A 20,189-nucleotide genomic window follows, 5' to 3' on the forward strand; every position below is an offset into this window, starting at 1 on the left:
TGCCACCACTACTTTATTCTGTGAGTTCAAAAATAAATCGGTGAGATTGGGAGTGAGGGTGGGGTGGGTGAGGCCTTTAAAGGTTACAGCCCGTGTTACTCCCTCTCTCTCTCTCTCTCTCCTGCCACCACTACTTTATTCTGTGAGTTCCAAAAATAAATCGGTGAGGATTGGGATGTGTGAGGGTGGGGTGGGTGAGGCCTTTAAAGGTTACAGCCCGTTGTTCTTCTCTCTCTCTCTCTGTTTTTAGATTTTGTTTTCATTTATCTCTATTATTTTCCTGTTCCTTTATTTCTCCCTCCCTCCCCCCCCCTCCCTCCTTCCTCTCCCCCCCCCCCCTCTCTCCCCCACATTCTTCCCCACCCTCACCCAATTTATTTCTCCTCTCCTTCCTCCTTCTATCTTTCTCCATTCTACTCCCCCCAGCCCCCTCCTCCCCCTCCCTCCTCCCTCCCTCCTCCCTCCCTCCTTATCTCCCTACCTCCTCCCTCCCTCCGTATAAACTGTTTTGGGATCACTCACAGGTGTTTGGTAAACAACGTATATGAAGAACATCTTGACCCCATTAAAGTGTCTACCCACTCACCCCACCCCACCCCCACCCACCCACCCACCCCACTCACCCACCCACCCCACTTCTCATTAAACCCACTCTGTATATCAAAGTGCTTCACCTGTGGTTTAGGTATCAATCTACTATAGTTGTTCTTGTTGCTGTTATTGTTTTTGTTGTTTGTGTTGTTTTTATGGTTGTTGTTGTTGTTGTTGATATTATTATTATTATTATTATTATTATTATTATTATTATTATTATTATTATTATCAGTTATTATTTGTTATTGTTATTATTTTTCATTGTTATTTGTTATCATTAATATGAACGTATTTCTGACCCTCTCTAATGATCTCTAAGTAAAGATGAAATTAGCGTTTAAGACTTAATTACCTGTTATATGTAGAATGAACCATTAAGATCCTAAAAACCTGATGAGTTCACTAATTATCTTAAATAAATAATGAACACCATTGTACTCTCTTGAACGGTTTTAATACTGTGAACGTTACGAACTCGTGAATATCTTTGGAACATTTGTGAACGTCATTTGAACGCCTACGATCGTTGTAAACGCCTAGAAATACCCAGAACTTTTTTGAACACCTCTAAATACCCCAGACACCTATGTATTACCTTGAACGCGTGTGAACACTCCTGAACTCCATCTGAATGCCTCTAAGCACCCCTTGAACGCCCAAAATTAACGGTGAACGCCTCTGAACTCCCCTTGAACACCCACAATTTACGATGAACGCCTCTGAACTCCCCTGAACGCCTCTAAGCACCCCTTGAACGCCCATAATTAACGGTGAACGCCTCTGAACTCCCCTGAGCGACTTCCGTAAAACTCACCTTCCTGCAGATGATGTAGGCCCAGGGGTCGACGATCTGGTTAATGGAGGTGAGACGGACGGCGATCAGGTCCTGCATGTGTTCAGCCCGAGTACTATGTGGCCACAGCTGGTTCAGGAAGAGTCGTATCTGAAGGAGGAAGGAGGAGGAGTCTTGTTAGAGGAGAGGAGGGGGAGAAGAGGGGCGTGTTTACATCGATAATTTTATGAGTGAGTCACTTATGTCAATGGTGAGTGAGTGAGTAAGTACTTACATCAAGTGGCGTCCAGGAGATGAGGAGAACGATGGTGATGACGAGGAGGACGATGACCATTTGCATCTCCAGCTCCCTCTGTCTGTAGGTGCGGTGAGGTGCACAGAAGCTGGTCCCCGAGCACCTGTGACGACATAGCCGGAGACACAGAAGGGTGGCTGTGTGGAGGGAACACTGTGTCACTCTCTGTTGTGTAACCACTTAAGGTAGTGTTGTGAGCACATGAAACACTAAGGGTAGTGTTGTGACAACATGACACACTTGGTAGTGTTGTACAGAGCACGCAACACACTAAGGTAATGTTGTGACAACATGACACACTAAGTGTAGTGTTGTGACAACATGACACTAAGTATGGTGTTGAGCACATGACACACTAAGGGTAGTGTTGTGACAACATGACACACTAAGGGTAGTGTTGTGACAACATGACACACTTAAGGTAGTGTTGTGAGCACATGAAACACTAAGGGTAGTGTTGTGACAACATGACACACTTAAGGTAGTGTTGTGAGCACATGACACACTAAGGGTAGTGTTGTGACAACATGACACACTAAGGGTAGTGTTGTGACAACATGACACACTAAGTGTAGTGTTGTGACAACATGACACACTAAGTGTAGTGTTGTGAGCACATGACACACTAAGGGTAGTGTTGTGACAACATGACACACTAAGGGTAGTGTTGTGACAACATGACACACTTAAGGTAGTGTTGTGACAACATGACACACTTAAGGTAGTGTTGTGACAACATGACACACCAAGTGTAGTGTTGTGAGCCCATGACACACTAAGGGTAGTGTTGTGACAACATGACACACTAAGTGTAGTGTTGTGAGCCCATGACACACCAAGTGTAGTGTTGTGACAACATGACACACTAAGTGTAGTGTTGTGAGCCCATGACACACAAAGTGTAGTGTTGTGACAACATGACACGCTAAGTGTAGTGTTGTTAGCGCATGACACACTAAGTGTAGTGTTGTGACAACATGATACACTAAGTATAGTGTTGAAAGCACATGACACACTAAGTGTAGTGTTCTGCGCACAAGACACACTGAGCAGAGTGTTGTGAGCACATGACACACAAAGTGTAGTGTTGTGACAACATGACACACTAAGTGTAGTGTTGTGACAACATGATACACTAAGTGTAGTGTTGAAAGCACATGACACACTAAGTGTAGTGTTCTGAGCACAAGACACACTGAGCAGAGTGTTGTGAGCACATGACACACTAAGTGGAGTGTTGTGACCACATGACACACTAAGTATAGTTTTGCGAGCAGATGCCACACCAAAAAGTATTGTTGTGAGCTTACCACACATCAATAGTATTGTTGTGAGCTTACCACACATCAATAGTATTGTTGTGAGCTTACCACACACCAAGAGTAGTGTTGTGAGCTTACCACACACCAATAGTAGTGTTGTGAGCTTACCACACACCATGAGTAGTGTTGTGAGCTTACCACACACCATGAGTAGTGTTGTGAGCTTACCACACACCAAGAGTAGTGTTGTGAGCTTACCACACACCAATAGTAGTGTTGTGAGCTTACCACACACCATGAGTAGTGTGTGAGTGAGCTTACCACACACCATGAGTAGTGTTGTGAGCTTACCACACACCAAGAGTAGTGTTGTGAGCTTACCACACACCAATAGTAGTGTTGTGAGCTTACCACACACCATGAGTAGTGTTGTGAGCTTACCACACACCAAGAGTAGTGTTGTGAGCTTACCACACACCAAGAGTAGTGTTGTGAGCTTACCACACACCAATAGTAGTGTTGTGAGCTTACCACACACCAATAGTAGTGTTGTGAGCTTACCACACACCAAGAGTAGTGTCGTGAGCTTACCACACACCAAGAGTAGTGTTGTGAGCTTACCACACACCAAGAGTAGTGTCGTGAGCTTAAAAGTCACTGAGTTAGAGTTGAGAGCTTACGGTACAGGCGACAGACTCAGCTGAAAGGTGGTGCAGCGTTCATGGGTTAACAGAAATAAATTAGTAATCGTTCACTGTTGTTCACTGTCATTACGTCACCACACAGTAGGGGGACACATGTATAACAACCATCTCTCACAGTCAGCTGATCAGACGAACTGTAAGCTTTGCCATGACTTATAATATACAAGTAAATAATACTGTATATTTGTATTGGCTCAGGCGTCATCTCCCTGTATATGTCAGCTGATCAATGCTGGAGGGTGTCCTATGTGTTTCTAAACACCGCCCCCCCCTCCCTTCTTCCACCCACTACTAAAATTCTTCTTTTTTTGTCGTTGAGAGCGCTAGTTTGTGTCCTGGTATTCTTGTTTAATCAATTGTTTCATGTCGACCATATACAACCTGTGGTATATACTTTAAGTCGCAGGTGAGGACGAATATAAGAGCCTCGACGAATCTTGTGTCGTAACCTCACAGGACTGTGTAAAGATGTGGCAGACGCGATAGTATATATACACACATGCTTGGCAAGAGACAAATTGTGGCATTGGTTAACAGACTGACAATAACACACACACACACACACACACACAAAATATACCATAAATGCACATTCCATTCAAGCACACATACAATAAACACAAACACGAACATACATACATACATACATACATACATACATAGAAACTAGATGCATTCATATATACAAAAACTTAATCTAATCACATGCAGGCACATGCATATACAAACTGCACATATGCAGAAAATGTAATCACAGGCACACAGCTTCATCAATACTGTTTCCACACACACACATACACACACTCACACACACAGTCATTAACACAAGAATTAAGATTTAACTGATGAAATGGGCTTCCAGGGCTGATAGACCACATTCAGACCAGTGCTGGCGGCTCAATGGCGGGAAACACCGACAATAGACAGACCGACCGCAGGATATACACAGGCACAGGCAGTACTAGGAAGTGGCAAGCGCAAGCACAAGATAAAAGCAAACACAATAATGAAATTATTCATTCACGAACAAATAGAACACGCAAACCAGATTAACAAACACGGATATAAAGCAAACAAACGAACAGGAAAGCTGAAAAACCATGCCCAATTATTCTTAAACAAAAATCAGTGGATAAAAATTCAAATTTCAAATCGTGAAAAACGATGTATCACTCTCAGCGGGGTTTGTCGTCCTGTAGCCAAAACACTGGCTATTTTCATTTGTCCAGAGGCAAGCTGAGGCCGCATACAAGCGACACAGGGAGGAGCTAATATTCAGGATTTTCACGACGAGCAGTTCAAGAGGGAGGGAATCAAGGAGCCGCTCTGGCATACGTATTGAGGGTCATTGAGTCGATGGGACGCACACTACAGCGACTCGTACAGGGAGAGTGAACTTAACTGTGCTTTTGAGATTGACCAGAGTAAAACAAATTGCTATTCCCATTTAAACGAAGATGTGGATTAGGAAGCAATTTCAACCTCCTTTACATATCTGTTCGCTGAGGTCCTCATGAAAACCCTGAATATTTGATGTTAGGGAGAGGTGAGGGCGGAGAGAAGCCAACATGCCCTTAACGTCACCATAAGAACACATAGATGACTCGGACTGGTCCTTACCTTCACAAAGGTTAGTTCTCCGAGAAAGGGTTTTCTCCAGTAAGACAACTGCGTGGTAAAGATTTGGACCATTAGAGTCATTACCCCTTAACTTCGCTCATAAGAATATCTAACTCATTAACCCCTTAAGTGAGATGTACTGTATCATGTTACTTCAAGTACAGTATATGTTTTGTAAGTAAGACGTGTTTATGTTATTTTAGTCTTAAGTAAGATGACACATTGAGGTCACATACTGTGTTACTTCCTGGACTAAGTTGCCATAAAGCACATACAGTACACTCAAGGGGTTAAGTCATTGTCTTCAGGAGGTGACATTAAACGTGTTCTAAATTAAGGCTTTTAAAACTAAAACACATAGCTATTGTTAGAAAAACTATTATGTCAACAAGTTAATAACATGACAACTGCAATAATGTCTACATCAACTGAGGCACCACCTGACGTGAAGGAAATAGTTGTGATATTACGACACAGAGACATGCAACCTTTTATCTGGTAGTGTTTATATTTTTACAGGGAGTAGAAGTAATACGATGGTGTGGGGGAATTTATCGCAGTCTACGAATGTTTAAGAATCCATATTTTGTGACGTAGCTAAAATGAACCAGTTGGATGTGTCTTAGGTAAAGTAAGCAAGGTAGATATTTTTCTTTTATATCTCCAATGAAAAGGGTGGGAATATATACATGGCTGGCTATATACATGGATAATTATATACATGACTGACTATATACCGAGCTGAATATATATGACTGACTATAAGTAGCAGAGTATATACATTTGGGTTACTATATAATACACACACACACACACACACACACACACACACACACACACACACACACACACACAAAGGATTTAAAACCATTCCAATCGATGACAAAGTATTGAACAAAACAATCGAATTACTCACTATATTTCACCCCTGACATAATTACGACTTTGTTTCAATATCAATAGTTTAACCCTGACGATACTTTATGCCTCTATCGCCATAAAACTTAATAAATGAGACAAGAACAAGAGAAAGGACTTGAAATCTATTTATTATTATACTTCGTCTTCCAAACTTTACTCTAAACTTTGACTGTGGTATTTATTTATTTATTTATTTATTTATTATTTATTTATTTGTTGGTCATCTTCTCACCAGGGGCGCCTCATACAGAGTGTCCCAGAAACAAAAAATATCCACACTGCAATACTAATTTTCATGGAAACCCCACGATTGCTTGTGTAATAAAAGAGACATTGTCCTCACTCATGGGAGACCTGCCACATCAACAGGTAAGGGCAGTGGGGCTGGTGTAGTCATTCACTCAAGAGATTTCCAGGAACAATCTATTAAAGGTAGAGGGGGGAGACAATTTTTCTGAGGCACCCTGTGTAATGTGTGTGGTCTTAAGGCTGGCACAATATAGAGAGACGTGTCGATAATATGGAAATTTTAAAGATATTCTGTGATATTTACGACTCAAAAAAACCTGCAGTCTACCGGAAAGTGTTTTTAATATTTCACTCTGAGGGGGGAGAGAGAGAGAGAGAGAGAGAGAGAGAGAGAGAGAGAGAGAACTGAATAGCTGAAAGACATTCATACAAATAGACAACCATGATGACAGACAAACAGACAGACAGACAAACATAAACTAACTATAAACACTGTTTGGTCGTCCTCAGAGATAAATTATCGATTCGCTTACCCAGTATGTTTACTTTTTCAGTATTATTGTTACTCTGATGACATTGAAATAATTTACGATTATTATTATTATTATTATTATTATTATTATTATTATTATTATTATTATTATTATTGTTCATGTTATTATTAAAACAAACTTGAACACATGTAAAACAAACACCACTTTCCACCTTTGTCTTTTACCTAATTATCACCGAATTCTTGTTGCCATGAAACATTGCAAACAGTTCTGTGAGAATTTATATATATGTACTTCTGTGAACGACCAACACTTTCAAGGAGAATTTCTGGGAATAAAACAAAGGGAATTAATGGTTTATCATACACCTGATCCAGCATTAGGCAGTGGTGGCATTTTCTGCTAGTGTCAGCTGAACCCCCTACTGAAATGCTGGACTATATGGCGCCAGAATGAGCTGTCAAGATCCTTTTACCTTCTGAGAGTAATGAGTGGGTCGTGAATTTAGGTAATTTTCGTAAAGTTCATGATAATAATGATGATAATAATAATAGTGGTACAACCGTCTTACACCTTATTATAAGCTAATCACTTTCTAGTTCTTTGTCTCACACACACACACACACACACACACACACACACACACACACACACACGTTGCAGAATGACATATTTTTATATTGATTTATGTTAAAAAGTTGTTTGATTCTGAATTAGACTTTGAAATTGAATTAGAATCTTATTAATGCCTACCATGATGAGGAAGGAGACGAGAGTGAGTTAACAAAATACTGAAGAAGCGAAACAAAATGTACGAAAGAGGTTTAATGATCTTTTTTTTTCTTATTTTATTTTCAAGTTAAGTTTAAAGTTTATTGATAATGACTATGTTGAAGGAAATTATAAATGTATCTGAGGATTTTATCTTTATTATCAGTTTAGAATTTTTTGGGTGGGCATTTTTAATCTCACTTGGATATTGAAGTTGAATTAGATACTTATTGATGGCACTGAGATTTTTGTTATTCTAAATTTGACTTTGAAGTTGAATTAGAAGTGGAGTGTTGAGGAAGAAGGACTCTCTATGAGCCTATACCTGTACTGTTGTTCCTAGATGTATATAATTTTAGACATTGAATTTGAAAATTATGAGAAGTTTTTTAATTAGAAGTTGCTTTTGACGCTTGATGATGATGATGATGATGATGATGATGATGATGATGATGGTGGTAGTGCTGGTGGTGGTGGTGGTGGTAATGATGATGATGATGATGATGGTTGTGGTGGTGGTGTGATGATAATGATGATGGTTGTGGTGGTCTTGTGATGATGATGCTGTCAATAGAATGTCATCAATGAAATACGTGTGCCCCGATATTGGTACTTGAGAATTTATCTTTATTGAATAATAAGGGCGAGACTTTTTATTTTGAATTTGACTTTGAAATTGAATTAGATTTTTTATTGATTAACTACCATGTGGCAAACGACCCTAATTGGGACTACGATCATATTCCAACTCTTTAAATATTGTGTAATAATTGTTTTTAAGGATAATTTGGGGATTTTTTCAGGGGATTTTTTTAGAGAGAATTTTGGGGGGATTTTTTCTTTATGGGAATGAATCAGTGTAGTTTGACTTTGAAGTTCAATTAGAATGGAATGCTTACTGATGACGATGATGTTGCACACGACCATGACGAGTAGGTTAGCGATGGTGAAGATACCGAAGACGTTGGTGTAGATGCGGTAGGTGATGGGCGAGGTGCTGTTGACGTGGATGTTGACGAAACACCACGACCCCGGGTACTGCATCGCGTACTGACCCGCCCCGAACAGCGGCATCGCGCAGAACAGCACCGAGAACAGCCATATGCCCAGTAGCAGCAGTCTGTGGGTGGTGGAGAACGGCAGAACAATAATCATGCTCAATAACAGCATAGAACACCAACATACAACGTAACTCAACATATACCAACATACACTGACAGACACCAAGACACCAACATACACCAAGACACCAACATACACTAAGACACCAACATACACCAAGACACCAACATACACTAAGACACCAACATACACCAAGACACCAACATACACCAAGACACCAACATAGACCAGACACCAACATACACCAAGACACCAACATACACTAAGACACCAACATACACTAAGACACCAACATACACCAAGACACCAACATACAGACACCAAGACACCAACATACACCCAAGACACCAACATACACTAAGAGACACCAAGCACCAAATACATTCAGAACACCAACATACACTAAGACACCAACATACACCAAGACACCAACATACACTAAGACACCAACATACACCAAGACACCAACAGACACCAACACCAACATAGACCAAAGACACCAACAGCACCAAGACACCAACATACACTAAGACACCAACACATACACCAAAGACAGTACACACACACCAAGACACCAAGACACCAACATACACTAAGACAACATACACACACCAAGACACCCAACATACACCAACATAGACACCAACATACACACCAACACACCAACACTACCAAGACACCCAACATACACTAGAGACACACAAGACACTAACATACACCAGACACCAACATACTAAGACGCAACATACACTAAGACACCAACATACACCAAGACAACCACCAAGACACCAACACCCAAGACACCAACATACACCAAGACACCAACTTATACACTAAGGAACCAACATACACCAAGACACCAACATACACCAAGACACCAACATACACTAAAGACACCCAACATACACCAAGACACCAACATACACACCAGAGACACCAACATACACTAAGACACCAACATACACCAAGACACCAACATACACTAAGACACCAACATACACCAAAGACACCAACATACACCAAGACACACAAAGACACCAACACACTAAGACCAACATACAAAGACACCAACATACACCAAGACACCAACATACACCAAGACACCAACATACACTAAGACACCAACATACACCAAGACACCAACATACACCAAGACACCAACATACACTAAGACACCAACTACACCAAGACACCAACATACACTAAGACACCAACATACACCAAGACACCAACATACACTAAGACACCAACATACACCAAAGACACCAACATACCTAAGACACCAACATACACCAAGACACCAACATACACTAAGACACCAACATACACCCCATACACTAAGATACCAACATACACCAAGACACCAACATACACCAAGACACCAACATACAACGTAACTCAACATATACCAACATACACTGACAGACACCAAGACACCAACATACACCAAGACACCAACATACACCAAGACACCAACATACAACGTAACTCAACATATACCAAGACATCAACATACACCAAGACACCAACATACACCAAGACACCAACATACACCAAGACACCAACATACATCGTAACTCAACATATACCAAGACACCAACATACACCAAGACACCAACATACATCGTAACTCAACATATACCAAGACACCAACATACACCATCATACATCATACCAAGGCTGGGAGCCAGCATATGCAACAGAACCTCTGGCCTAGGTCGGTCAAGTGGGAGGCATCAGGACATGACAGAAGCGACCTTCTCATGTCAGCTGTGTTATGTAGGGTCAAGTGTCATGTCACTTGACAATCAAGTGTTGTAACACATTATATGAGGCAGCGCCATGCACCTGTTTTAAGGTCACGAGTGTTGTGCTATTTCTGCCGTGTTAATTATGACTCGTGTACAATTTTAGGTCAATTTTATATTTATTATTATCACGCCAGCGGGATCGCGTGTGGAGGACGGTCAGTGCCGACTTTATCTAATTAAAGGACTGAATTAATGTGTCAACAACTCAAGCGCGAAACTATATATATATGTATATATGTTTTTAGTGCCATAATGAAGGTAATTCTAGAGCGTATAAGGACCTTATAGTTCTTGAAACACTGTAATATATGAGAACATTAACATGTCTCTATATTTAAACCTATTTAATGAAGGTATACAAGCCATCAAGTGTGAAGAGTGCGTGGAGGACCAGGGACACGAAGGCTTCTGCTGGGAACGGTTTAATTTGTTTAAAGGAAAAATAAACGAGGGAACCAGCGAGCGACCTTGTGGACCCCACATGATGAATATTTGGTAACATTGTGAAGGTTCTGTTGCATAGTTTACCCGTATTGCACCGTTTAGTGTGTGAGAGGAAGAGGGCGCTATTGAGGAAGAGAGGGAGAGAGAAATAGGAAACGTGAGGGAGAGAATAAGGAAGAATATATCTCATTTATAGTAATGTTATACAAACACACGCCACACTTCGCCTTCATCCGTGAGGTGCCCGACAGGTTATGATTATCATTGTTTATGTTTAGTATCGACCTCCTATCAGGAACACTCTACCATGAGCGGCATTACCTGACGTGGGTTATAATTTCCATCATGCTGTTTATTAGTTACCCGAACAAACCAGTAATTTAACAAAGGAGTGAGACAGACAGACAATCAGACTGAAAACAAATTAAGATGGAATGTCCGATATAAAAAAAGACATTTGCCTTTCATATCGCCATCATAATTGACTTTATTTTATGAAACGAAAATTGTTCTGAGAAATTGTGGGGCCACGTCACCATCTGGTTAGTTATTAATATGGGAAGCAATGTTGTAGTGTGTGTGTGTTGAAGGGCGCGGCAGGGAGGTGATGTACACGGCGCCTGAAAATATAACACTGTCCGCCACAACACTCTGACCTAGAACACGTAGTATATGCTTTTTCCCTCCCTCCCTTCCTACCTCCCTCCCTCTCTTCCCCCTTTCCTGTTTGTTTCTTTCTCCTTCCCTCCCTACTTTCCTCCTTCCTCTCCTTACCCCCCCTCTCCAGCGTATTTCCTTTCTTCCTTCCTTCCCTAACTCCCTAACACCTTTCACTCCTTACTTCCTGTATTATTTCTTCCCTCACTCCTTAACCCTCCTCTTTTCTCCGCCCCCGCCCACCTTCTCTCTCTCTCTCTCTCTCTCTCTCCACCAGTGAAACTATCCATTACACACACGCACGAGAAAAAAACCCACAACATATTACACTCATACATAGACTGGACAGGAAAATCATTGTTTACCTGGGCATTTCTAGGAATTACTTGTAGCAGTTTAAGCTGACTCCCTCCCTCCGCCCCTTCGACAACACTTAAGTTGCCCCTCTAGTCTGTTATTCTATCCACGAACGGGTTTGTGGGATGTTAAGGAACCGCATGGGTTATGGTAGGCGTGTCCGTGTGTTTGTGTGTGTGTGTGTGTGTTGAGTGGTTCACCTGTTAATTTATGAATTTTACTTCAGTGTGTTGTTAGTAATTAGGCCGTATTCAAGAACAGTCATGGAGTGTACGACGCCATTTACGTTTACCTTCTTGCCCTGATCTTGTTTCAGGAATACCACCTTTTCGAAGCTCTGGAGAGATCTCGAAGTTTCAATATTTTGAGTACAGCACTAGCTAATAATTCCCACCAGGAAACTCGCTTCGAGACTCCTCCAAAGCTTCGAAAAGTGCAGAGTTCCATGTGTTAAAGGCGATATTGCTGAAAAAAGACCAGGGCAAGAAGGTCATTGTAAATGGCGTCGTGCACCCCATTACTGTTCTTGATAGTATTAGACCCTTGAATGTAGTAATTGACCCCAGTTCGTTAATTTGTACTATTACACATTGTACGAACGAAGTAATTATTCTCTCTCTCTCTCTCTCTCTCTCATTTCCTTTTCTCAATCGTCCCTCCTTTTATTCTTTTACTTTCCTCCTCCCATTTTTTCTTCCCTTCCTGCCTCCCTGTTGTGCTGTCTCTCACAGGAGGTGGGCGTTAAATTCACGAGGGAAGGGCGGGAGTCAGGGGGAGGGAGGAGGGAGACGGAGAGAGAAGAATGGTGGAAGGGAGAGAGGAGGGGAAGGGAAGTAGGAAAATAGAAAGATGAAAGGAAAGAGAGAGGGATGGAAAGGAAAATAAAGAGGAGGAAGGAAGGAAGGGGTAAAGTGCAGGAGAAGGTAAAAAAAGGAGATAATAAATGAGAGAGAGAGTCAGAGGAGGCCGTGTTGCATGAGTGGTGTTACTGAACTATAAATCATTTAATTAAACGCACTTCAGTTCACCCTAATTTGGGGACCCCTTCATGTGTGTGTGTGTGTGAGCTCCCCCATTATTTAAGTACCCATGTGTGTGTTTAGTTAATGCTCTTTACACACGATTTTCCAGTTATTTTAAGCTGTAAATAACCTCAGAAAAAAAAACATAAAGCTATTTTCGTTTACTTGAAAGTGTCTGAACTTCCGGAGTGGTACTTTGTTCAATGTCCTCAGCACACGTAATATATTTTGAGTTAATTTTAGTCAGACAGTGAAGAAAAAAAAAACAATTCCTTACATTTGCACTCGTCAATATTTAATTTATCGATCTGGGTTTTTTTTTCACTAAAGTAATGTGTGTATTGTTGAGTGTGTCTTTGTTTATTGAGTGTGTCTTTGTTTATTGAGTGTGTCTCTCCTCACAGTGTAGTTTATTCAGTGTTATTTTCATCCACAGGGGTCATGAAGTGTGTGTGTGTGTGTGTGTGTGTGTGTGTGTGTGTGTGTGTGTGGTGTGTGTGTGTGTGTGTGTGTGTGTGTGTGTGTGCGCGTGCGTGTGTGTGTGTGTGTGTGTGTGTCCTAAATACCCCCACATAAGGTAGACAAGGTGAGGTTCAGGGGTGTATAGTTCACACCTGTATAAACTGAAGCTGTGGTCCCTGTAGAGTCACCTGGCGCCTCTGTGTTCTTCGACTCTTATAAGTGTGTGTCGACTCTTATGAGGTTACTGTCAAATAGCTGCTGATTTACATAAGTACGCCTTAACTCTAATAATTCATTGCCAACTTTATAAGTGTGTGTCAAGTTTACTTACCTACTTTTATATGTATGGCCCTGTTGATTACTACACTTTTGAGAAACTTTATTGTTATTTTTTTTATTTAGTTTTTTACACGGGCGTTGTCATACTTATTGCTTCACCCTGAGGATATAACTGGTGGCTACACTGACATACGTTAATATATAAAGTATATAGTGTAATACAGACACACTATTGTATTACTGTTATATATTTCTTGTATATTAACACACACTTACATACTGCTTTTCTATTAAAACCTATTTTTTTATATTCCAAATTATAATGAGAGGATTTCTATGGATAAGTTCGGCAGGTGAGCACAATGAACATCTTCGGTTGTACATGGAAGCAGAGTAACCACCACTGTACCTGACTGCTTTTATCTCCTCAACTGTATAGCTAGGTATTCCATTCTCCGGAGAGGTAACTAAATCGGAACTACACTCTAGTAGGATCTTCCACTTGATTAGTTGGAACGTACTCTTGTCTAGTACAACCTCCCCTTAACCAATAGGAACTTCCTATAACTAGTTGGACCTTCCTTTAACTAGTAGGAACTTCTTAACTAATAGAACCTACCGCTACTAATATAACTTGCCTTTTAACTAATAGAACCTACCTTTACTGATAGGACTTGCCTTTTAACTAATAGAGCCTACCCCTTTACTAATAGGACTTGCCTTTTAACTAATAGAACCTGCCCCTTGACTAATAGGACTTACCTCCTAACTAATAGAACCTTCTCCTTAAGTAACTTCTTATCAAACTCATTATCAGACCAGTTGTCGGTAATAATAAGAAAAGTTAAAAAGGTAGTCACCAAAAAGCCACTCTCAGAACCATGAACCCGAGATTCAGACTCTTGAATCCGAAGCATTTATGGACAGAATAATGTATAAGTGTCTCCTGCTTCGGGTTCACGAGTCTGAATCGTGGTTCGGACAGGACTTTTTGGGTGACTGTACTGCTGACTACAGATAGCAACACACACACTGCCATCCTGTATGTGGTAAGGACAAGCACTGGACAGACTCCACAAGTAAACTTTCTAAAATAATATTATTGAAATAAAATAAAATCACCTCGAAGCAGTTTAATATTTACTCGCAGCGTAAAAAAAATAATAGAATGATTTATTTTTGTTAATGAATGTGTAAAAATATCAAAAACGACCACCCCCAAAATGCATCAGCTGACGTGTGACGGTGTGAGACGCCATATGTGAAAACATACTGTCAGGTCGGGCGGGCGGTGGTTAATGTGTATATTTTCCCTCATTCTAGGCCTTGTGTTGATAATGTGGACCCTCGTATATGTGTTTATAGTGTCTGTGGATTTAGAAAACATAAGCAGGATGTTGTGACGTAGTGGTCAAGAGAAAATATCACGAGAGGTGTCTCTCTGACCATGAGTGACGGGAACTACCACACCTTCACGACCTTCCATGATCACTTGTTCCATAACTTTTGAACCAAATTAGGTAAATCCCACATCACCCACCTCGTGCTTGAATCTATAGTCGTTCCCACCCAAAGAAAAATAAGTAACATTGATTTTAAGGAAACAACAAGATGAAGGTGATTGTACCGAAGCAGTTTAAGTCGCCCGTAAGTGACACTAGTTCCTGTTGACTCAGCTGATGACTTGACACTGAAGAAGGTACAGTACACCTTGAGCATTGTTTTATATACTGTGTATGCATGTTGGCCACGCTACTTAACCGTCCCATTAAACCTTAAAACACCAGTGACTTTTTTGTAAAATAAGAGTAAGTTTTTGTTTTAGTGTTGTATCTTCTTGAAAATTAGTTCATCTTTATTGGTAAAATTTGCTCCTATTCATTTAAGTCGTCGTTCACTACCTTAACGTAACCAATATGCTGATACACGGTTAGGTTAGTAATGAGGACGTTCACTTGTTGTTTGTATTATAATTATCTACATGATCGTCCTGGTTTGGATTAAAAAGGAGACATGCGTATGAATTATTATCGTTATTGCTACTTATTAGCATGGCGCGCGCGCACACACACACGCTACCTTGCTGTGATACAATGATATGAATTATTAGAGATGTCACCTTCGTTGGTGAGCTCTAAGGTGACTCGAGAGGCCGTGAGCGTACTGGACACTGAGCTGCCTCAGCTGGTGACTAGTGTGAGGATGGGGAATGGTCCTGTAACTGGTGGTCGGGATGTTGTTGTCCATCTCCGTCTTCACATCCTTATACCATTGTTCGACCGCGTCGTCGATGTCATTGGGGCTGGCTTCTTCCAAGTTTCTCCCCTGCTTGAGACTGAGAGACTCCTAGAAGGAGTCCCAGTCTGCCCATTTGAGGTTTGACCTGATGTTGGCGGGGATCATAATGGGATTGGATGAGAGCGTCACGACGACTGGCAGGTGATCGCTGGTACTGATGGGTCCGGCGGTAACGTGCCTGTTCAGGACGGCCTCGTTGTTAGAGAGGATTATGTCGGGTGTTGTGGCACTGGCACGTCTGATCAATGTCGGGAAATCTGGCCCAAGGTGTTGCAGTTTTCCTCTTCTGATGATGTCATACAGCGCCACACCGACGTTGTTCTCATTACCGTGTCCTAGTATGGCGTGGCGCGCATTGGGACACGGTAATGAAGGCAACGTCGGTGTAACTGTATGCATCGAAGCGGACACGATAATGCCAGTCAGAACAGTGCATAAACGACCATTGTATCTGAGCCGCTCATGTGGATAGTTGCCACTACAGACTCCCGGCAGTCATCTCTGCTTGTCCCCGTCACCATTCGTCTGTCGCCATAGGTATTTTAGGGGTTTAGGGGTTTTGATAATGATGAGAAGTGTGATGAGCTGGATGATGGTTGCGCGTGAAATGATTTTTTGGTGAGGTAGAAGTGGAGGCTGCAATCACGCTTCTTGGCTCTCCCTTTTCCTGATCCAGTGGTGCAGGTAGCTGCAACGTCTGGGGAGAGGGAGAGTTGCAGTGGACTACCAATAGCCCAGTTTGTTGGGTTTCGCCTAAGTAACTTGTCCATCTTGCATTGCTTTCGTCCCCCGGTGTAGTCGTTGGGTGAAACTATCGACAAGTTTCTTTACGCCATTTTTCTCTGTCTACCCAACAGTAATTGGGAGCCTGGGTGTTAATCGATTTGCGGATCGTGCTCCGGGGTAATAATTAGCCAGTGCAGTTTTCGAGTTGTCCGGTCTTCTCGGATTATTCCTTGACACTGGGTCATGCAGCTCGTTAACATAGAGCGTGGTTGTTGTGTTGGTGACAGCTTCTAAGCCTTAAACAAATTCACGCCTTGGTGGCTATTGGGCCGGCCATCCTCGTTACACGAGGGGCAACCATTATTTTTTTTTATTAGTCGTTGGGTTCCCGTGTTAGTCACCTCTTCCGCCGTTGGGGTCTTGTTGGAGCTCTGTAAGCATGTCTGTCTGATGCGAGGCTCCACCGCAGATATTTCGTTTGGGGGTTTATACACGTAACCTTGTAACTATCAAGGCTAATCCGCAAGGCAGCAAAGTGGTTGGTAGGCGCCAGGACGTGTCCACATGCCAGTGGGCCTATGCACCGTCTCTCTGGGGCCCACTCCTGCTCCGAGTTCCCCTGCTGGTCTAGCCTGGGCCCACGAGGCACCCAATTACCGTGTGTTGCCACGAAGGGGCAGAGCAGGAGTCTTGATGGTGAAGAGAGTGTGTGCTGCCAGGGGAAGACTTATGCAAGTAACTTCCCTGTTCACCATAAGGACTAGCCAGCGGCGGTAGGTGAAAGCGAGAGGAAGCAAGCAGTGGTTGCACCAGAACACTAACATAATGCTGCCACACTAGACGCGCGCGCGCGCACACACACATGCTCGCGCGCGCGCACACACACACACACGCAAACGAGAACAGACAACAGTACTCACTTGGTCCTGGACGTGGTGATGTTCTTGTTGTAGAAGTAGCCGTGTCGGATGCCAATGAATCTCTCCACGGCCATGGTCGACACGAGGAGATGTGTCACCAAGCTGGTCAGCATCATGGCGAACGCGTGGAAGTTACACATTGAAAGCTGGTGAAGAAACGAGTATATATATATATATATATATATATATATATATATATATATATATATATATATATATATATATATATATATATATATATATACATACATACATACATACATACATACATACATACATACACGCCTGTATGTATGTGTGTGTGTGTGTGTTTGACGGGTAATGGGTGGGTCAGTAGTGACTCATGACTCTGACAGACAAGGAGACAAGGCAATGAAGGAGACCGTGTGAGGTGGAGACTGGATCATCCTGGAGGGGGTATTGGGGGGAAGGAAGGATGAGGAGGGAGGGAGGGTGAGCGGGAGGCCAAAGGGAAGGAGGGAGATGAGGTATAGTGTGGAGGGAATGGGAGGAGATGAAGAAGGGAATGAGAAAAGCGAGGCTCGGGGATAGGGGAAAGTAAGGAGTGTGAAGAAGATGGATGATGGAATAGAAGGAAAAGGCTGAGGCTAGAATGAGAGGAGGAGGCGAAGGAGGAAGAGAAGGAGGTCACACACGGAAAGAGTGAGAGGCGGGAGGGGGAGATAATAAAGAGGAAGATAACGACGAAGAGGAACCGATGATCATCACTCGGAGGTCATTCAGAGGTCATACATATATCACAAAAGAGGTCACGAGGCCACAGAAAAAAATTCGTAAGAAGTTAACTGAGGTGTGTGCTGGAGAGAGTGAGAGGCCAGGCAGGTGAGGTTATTTCCTTGAGCCACCATTAGGCTAACTACCAGCAGTTACCTTGTATTTATGAACGTCATCTTGCTGTCTTATCGCCCAGGCCTTAACGCCGTCATAGTAACGAGTAGCGGTTCCTCCCTTAATACTGGTGCTGGTCTGGCTGAGTTATTGTGGTCTGTCTCTACCTGTACCTGTGTTTGTCTCTACCTGTACCTGTGTTTGTCTCTACCTGTACCTGTGTTTGTCTCTACCTGTACCTGTGTGTCTGTCTCTACCTGTACCTACACATACCTGTGTTTGTCTCTACCTGTACCTGTGTCTGTCTCTACCTGTACCTGTGTTTGTCTCTACCTGTACCTGTGTCCGTCTCTACCTGTACCTGTCTCTACCTGTACCTGTGTCTGTCTCTACCTGTACCTGTCTCTACACCTTTTACTGTGTCTCTCTACCTGTACCTGTGTCTGTCTCTACCTGTACCTGTGTCTCTACTGTACCTGTCTCTGCCTGTACCTGTGTCTCTCTACCTGTACCTGTCTGTCTCTACCTGTACCTGTGTCCCGTCTCTACCACCTGTACCTGTCTCTACCTGTACCTGTGTCTGTCTCTACCTGTACCTGTCTCTACCTGTACCTGTGTCTCTCTACCTGTACCTGTGTCTGTCTCTACCTGTACCTGTGTCTGTCTCTACCTGTACCTGTCTCTACCTGTGTCTGTCTCTACCTGTACCTGTCTCTACCTGTACCTGTACTGTCTCTACCACATACCTGTCTCTACCTGTACCTGTCTCTACCTGTACCTGTGTCTGTCTCTACCTGTACCTGTGTCTGTCTCTACCTGCCTGTCTCACCTGTGTCTGCTGTCTCTACCTGTACCTGTCTGCTACCTGTACCTGCTCACCCCCACGACCTGTACCTGTCCACCTGACCTGTTGTCTCTACCTGTACCTGTCCTGTGCCTGTCTCTCACCTGTACCTGTGTCTGTCTCTACCTGTACCTGTGTCTGTCTCTACCTGTACACCTGTGTCCTGTCTCTACCTGTACCTGTCTCTACCTGTGTCCTGTCTCTACACTGCTTACCTGTCTCTACCTGTGCACCATGCCTGTGCCTGTCTCTACCTGTACCTGTGTCTGTCTCTACCTGTACCTGTCTCTACCTGTACCTGTCTCTACCTGTACCTGTGTCTGTCTCTACCTGTACCTGTCTCTACCTGTACCTGTGTCCGTCTCTACCTGTACCTGTGTTTGTCTCTACCTGTACCTGTCTCTACCTGTACCTGTCTCTACCTGTACCTGTGTCTGTCTCTACCTGTACCTGTCTCTACCTGTACCTGTGTCCGTCTCTACCTGTAGCTGGCTAGGTTAGGTTAGTTCGGTACGTTTTGTCTGTTTCAAAATGGTTTTGTCCGATTTATTGTGTTGCATTAATGGTGTCAATTGAGAAACTTTCGTATACTTGAGAAACATTGTGTTGCTGGGATTACCATACAATTGTTAATGGCGTTTGTTGTGTCGTTGTACCATTATTTAAAATAAAGTTACAACAGCGGAAGGGGTGCG

General features: G+C 42.6%; 1 protein-coding gene across 3 annotated transcripts in view; it reads right to left on the reverse strand.

Moving 5' to 3' along the window:
* Nucleotides 1–20,189, reverse strand: part of LOC121876705 — a 95,654-nt gene that overhangs the window by 9,071 nt on the left and 66,394 nt on the right. For 2 of the 3 annotated variants that reach the window (XM_042382053.1, XM_042382054.1), the window contains exons 4-8: nucleotides 17,802–17,947; nucleotides 8,603–8,823; nucleotides 5,269–5,316; nucleotides 1,662–1,819; nucleotides 1,409–1,537 (exon numbers count right to left, since the gene is read on the reverse strand). In XM_042382053.1, coding sequence (XP_042237987.1) covers nucleotides 1,409–1,537; nucleotides 1,662–1,819; nucleotides 5,269–5,316; nucleotides 8,603–8,823; nucleotides 17,802–17,947 — 702 coding nt within the window. The remainder of the gene's footprint in view (nucleotides 1–1,408; nucleotides 1,538–1,661; nucleotides 1,820–5,268; nucleotides 5,317–8,602; nucleotides 8,824–17,801; nucleotides 17,948–20,189) is intronic. The other variant, XM_042382055.1, reaches the window with a different exon arrangement.

Source organism: Homarus americanus, unplaced genomic scaffold (assembly GCF_018991925.1).
Source record: "Homarus americanus isolate GMGI-L3 unplaced genomic scaffold, GMGI_Hamer_2.0 scaffold43872, whole genome shotgun sequence".
NCBI classification, from domain to species: Eukaryota; Metazoa; Arthropoda; class Malacostraca; order Decapoda; family Nephropidae; genus Homarus; species Homarus americanus.